Source organism: Panicum virgatum, chromosome 1N (genome assembly GCF_016808335.1).
Source record: "Panicum virgatum strain AP13 chromosome 1N, P.virgatum_v5, whole genome shotgun sequence".
NCBI lineage: Eukaryota > Viridiplantae > Streptophyta > Magnoliopsida > Poales > Poaceae > Panicum > Panicum virgatum.
Genome location: NC_053145.1, coordinates 44,570,377 through 44,575,511, shown reverse-complemented (window position 1 = coordinate 44,575,511; position 5,135 = coordinate 44,570,377). Strand labels below are relative to the sequence as shown.

Here is a 5,135-nt window from a genome sequence, read left to right as displayed (position 1 = left end):
TGACATTTTGTCTGCTAATTATGGTGTAAAACAAAGTCAGTTTACAAAACAAATTTCAGAATTCCTGCGATAGTGATCCTGAAGAATCTAATAAGGCCTTTGACCGCGCGATTAGAGGATAGTTACTGTAGCATCACTGTAGCAAATCATCGTTTAATTACCGTTATTAGATTCGTCGCGGAAAGTTACACTCATCCCTAAAAAATTTTTACAAATAGACTTCATTTAGTACTTTATAAATATGAGATTTTTTTTCGAAAAACGTGCGTGCTAGTTTTGCTGCGAATCCAAACAAGGCCAATTCAGCCAGCCGATCCCACCCAACCGAACGGCGCCTTTGGGCTCACGCGGAGAAAAGGAATGGAAAGATTAAGATAAGTATCCGGTGGGCCTCCACATGTGGCGTGCGAGTTCGGCGTACGGCGCGGTCGGAAATCGAGCGCCCATACTGTACGCCAGCCAACACTTACGTGTCGAACTGGAATCGAACGCGGTATTTGCAACGGTGCTTGTCCCGGCCTTCGCAACCTGTGTGCGGGGTCGAAATGGCGATATGGCAGCGCCGGGCGGCGCCACACGGCTCCGCTGTTCACCTGACGGCGGCGGTGGCTGCTCGCGTCGACGGCTGGCGAGCGAGTTCCGAGGAACGGAGTGGAGGACCGACCACGAGCCTAATTAAGCCGAACGTTCTAGTTTTTTTTTTTCGAGAGGAAGCCGAACGTTCTAGTAGCACTGCGTGCTGGTCACGGGGGATATTTCGGCATTCCGGAAGGTTCGGCCTCGCGGCCGCGCCTACGCGCGCGATGCTGATTTTCAGGTTGACCGTAACTTTCTTTTCTCCCGATCAATTTTTTTCCACCCAAACACATGGTGGGCCCCACTGTGCTCACATATCTCATCTCCCCACTGCATACCCCACTCCCGTGATTCCTCCTCCTCCTCACCCACTCCCTTCCTCCTCTATCTCCTTTTTTTCTCTCTCCTTCTGGATCCAGCGAGGCGAGCGCTGGGGCCGGGGCCGGCGGCGGCGGGGAGGCGCGGCGCGGCGGCGCCGGCGGCGGGGAGGTGGCGGGGAGGCGCGGCGCGGCGGATCCGGCGGCGGAGAGGTAGCGGGGCGGGCCGGCGGCGGCGGGGAGGTGGAGGGGAGGCGCGGTGGATCCGGCGGCAGGGAGGCGGCGGGGCGGGCCGGCGGCGATGGGGAGGCGCGGCGGGCGGCTCCGGCGGCGGGGCGTGCCGGCGGCGACGGGGAGGCGCGGCTCGGCGGATCCGGCGGCGGGGAGGTGGCGGGGCGGGAGGTAGTTTTTTTTGATATATCAAATTTTTTTTACCGACCAAAAATTTGTACCCAAAACTTTTTTTATTTTTGATGCAATTTTTTTTCTATAAGCATTTTTTTATTTTCGGATGCAAATTTTTTTTACTAATTTTTTTGTTCTGAATGTAAAATTTTTCTTTTCAAAATTTCTCAATTTTTTTTTTAAATTTTTGTTTCTAACTTTTTTCGTCAAAAAAATTTCTCTCTCCAAAATTTCTCTTAAATTTTTTTTCCAAAATCGGAAAACGACAAAAAAATTACTAAAAATGGAAAAAAACTGTTGGGAGATCGACCATAAGGAGCCTCTCCCTACGATCAACCATAAATTAGCGAGACCCGCCTACGCGTCAGCAAGCCTTTACCTCTGTCCACCTTGGTAATACCAACGTCAGACACACTGACAACGCATCTAGCGAACCACTAAATATAAATTTATTACCAAATATAGATTGGTTTGTTTAGCGAAGCAATAAACTGAGAGGCTCAATATGGTTTTATAAGTTTAATTTACATATCCCGTCACATCACATGGTATGTTTAAACACCAATTAAAAATACTAAATATAAATTTATTACCAAACTAATTTCATAAGTCGTGATTTAATCACCTATTAAGCCTAATTAGTTCATAATTTGATCACTAATTGCTACATAGCCATTCGCTAATCGTGCATTAATTATACTTAATAGATTCGTCTAGAGCTCTAATTGCAACTTATACAATTAGGTTTATATTAACATTCAAGTATTCAAATTGACATCGGAACATTTGATGTGACAGCTACTTAAAAAATCAAACGAGCCCTTAGACCATGTTTAGTTCCCAAAAAATTTCATACGGTAACCATCACATCGAATCTTCGGACACATGCATGGAGCATTAAATATAGTTGAAAAAATAACTAATTATGCAGTTTAACGGTAAATTGACGAGACGAATCTTTTAACTCTAATTAGTCCATGATAGGATATTAATTATCAAATACTAACGAAAATACTACAGTACCAAAACTCAAAAAAATGAACTAAACATAGCCTAAAGCAAATATTATAAGCGGTGTTGAGCAGTCGAAAATTAATGTAGGTGAGAGAGGAAGTAGGAGAGAGAAGGAAGTGAGAGGGACTCGTCGCACGGCGGCAAAATGTGGGCAGATAGAATCCCACATGAATCCTAGACCTTCCCACAACTGAATCTTGAGCTTTCATTAGGTTACAGTGCACATAGACCATTAAAGGTGGTGGGGTACCACCACCACCTAGGTTGTGTTTAAATGATTAAAAAATTTGATTTTTGATACTGTAGCATATTTATTGTTATTTGACAATTAATATTTAATTATAGACTAATTAGACTCAAAAGATTTGTCTCATCTAAATCAATTAAATGGTATAATTAGTTATTTTTTCAACTATATTTAATACTTCATGCACGTGTCTGAAGATTTAATGTAGAAACTTTTTTGGCAACTAAACAGACCCTCCGCTAGGCCCTCAACATAAAGCCTTGCTGTTATCAAGTGAGTGAGGTGGCAGCAGCTTGAACCATAAGCCTTTGCTTTTATCAAGTGAGAGGGAACCATAAGCCTACGTAACGCAACCTTTATTAATGTATACCAAACGCATGGAACAAGCGTTCTGCATAATTCGAATTCCTAACAACTGAAAATCCTCTAGAGACTCTACCTCCCTCTCGACTCCACAATCTGTTTGCAAATCTGATGCATTTGCTTTGCTAACAACTGAAGCCTCTCCTATTTTTAGTATATTTGATTTTTGTGGTATTTTAAGTATATTTGGATAACTACTCACCACAATTGTGCGAAGTGGGTGTGCTAGTGATAAAATAATCGAGAATGGTATAAACTATACTAGCTAAAAAAATTGTCAGCCACTCAAGAAGAAATGCTAAAAGTCATTAAAAAACACTCATACAAAAACTGTTGGAAAATAGCAACTCTCCTGTAAGTTCAGGTCCCTTGAATATAGAAGTTCATGTTAGGCCAGTCTCAGTGGAATATTATCAATACAGTTATCAAAATCATAAACTAGGTAATCGTGCCAGAGTTCTATGACACTCTCTATCCTCTCTCTTCTTAAAAAAATTACAACATCAACAAATTTAATGCTCATGATATTACTATGATACTCCCACTGATACTGATCTTATACTTTCTTTGGAGGAACAAAATTGCAAAACCAGCAGGAAGTCATGTCGGACTAGAGAATCGAATCGAATCTTTATTTTACTGCATCCTCAGCTAACTTCCCTCAAGACTACTGTTGGTGTGTTTAGTTGGTGAAAAAATTTGAGTTTTGGTACTGTAGCACACTTCGTTGTTACTTGACAAATAATATCCAATTATGGACTAATTAGACTTAAATGATTTAGCTCGTGCTAATCAGTTAGACTGTGTAATTGGTTATTTTTTTAACTACATTTAATACTTCATGTATGTGTCCGAAGATTTGATGTGATAGGTACTGTGTAAAATTTTTTGGGAACTAAAGAGGGCATATTTCTCACCAAGGATCTTTTCCCATCATTTGAATAAATTCAAGCCTTTATGGGCTTTCCTGCCTTCAATAAAAAAGAAAAGGAAATTCAAGCGCTTCACAATGGTCGATTTTGGATCCACTCTGGTGCCCATGCATAGCCTAGAAGTGGGACTGAGGAAAGAGAAACCGAAGCTCGAAGTTTCTAGACACCATCTCTTCACTATACTAGTTCAGTGATTCAGGGAAGCCGCCCGTGTATGGAAAAGTCTAGCAGTTTCTAGACAATTGTTAGCCGTAGCTGAACATGCCGCTTGCCGCCAAAATTAGCCGTAGCTGCCAGTCTGCCACTGACAAAGTGAACTATAAATAGCAGCTTGAACTTCCCCCTTCTCAACTGCTTCATGCAGACACGAACGCGACCGCGGAGAACGCTAGTGTCCTCCTATGCGGCCGCCGCAGTCTTCACCCGCGCCGGCGTCGCTGGCGGAGGCTGCCGAGGAAGCGGTCATCGTGGCCGCCCTGACGCACGTCATTGCCCACGGCCGTGGCGCGACGCTGGCGCCGCACGCGCCGTCGCTCGCCGTGCCACCGTATCCCTTGACGGCGACGGCGACGGGATGCCACCGTGGGCACGCCGGGCAGGCGGCGTGGCGCGTGGAGCCGTCGGTGCACATTGTATCGGGTACCTCTGTTCGCTCCCCGTCGGTCAGATCGCCTAACGGACACTCACGCCGTCGTTCTGGTTGTGCTGTGTTTCGGGTTTACAGCGCGTGATCGCTCTGCGTGCGAGCAGGGCCTGATGGCGTCGGCGGCGCAGGAGCTAGCTCCAATGGCGTCGGCGTGCCCGCAGGAAGCACAGCGGGGCGCAGCGGCTGCTGCGGCCTCGGCGCTGCGGCGTAGCTACCGCGGGGTGAGGCGGCGGCCGTGGGGCAAGTGGGCAGCGGAGATCCGGGTCCCAAAGAAGGCGGCGCGAATCTGGCTCGGCACGTTCGCGACCCCCGAGGACGCGGCGCGCGCCTACGACGCCGCAGCGCTCCGCCTCCGCGGCAGCGGCGCCAAGCTCAATTTCCCGGAGGACGCGTCGTCGCTCCGGCACCCGCCGGCCCCTGTGGGCTCTCGGCAGCCCGGCTACGGCTGGGATCGCACCTTGGAGCGCTCGCCGTGGCCGGAGATGGTGACACGGAGGGACAATGGCCGGTTCTTGGGCCCTTGGAGCATTGGAACGTCGTCGCTGTCGCCCATGCCTACGTGTTCGACTGCTCCCGTCGTCGCTGCTCTGCTTTCTCAGAGCCATGGAACAGGGAGCAGCAGAATATTCGAATAG

At 47.2% G+C, this 5,135-nt stretch overlaps 1 protein-coding gene across 1 annotated transcript; it reads left to right on the top strand.

The window, feature by feature from the left end:
* The first annotated feature begins 4,255 nt into the window (after positions 1-4,255).
* On the top strand, positions 4,256-5,135 carry LOC120653556 (ethylene-responsive transcription factor ERF110-like). Its single transcript, XM_039931275.1, has 2 exons — positions 4,256-4,486; positions 4,605-5,135. Exons 1-2 carry the CDS (start codon positions 4,256-4,258, stop codon positions 5,133-5,135), a joined length of 762 nt encoding a protein of 253 aa, XP_039787209.1.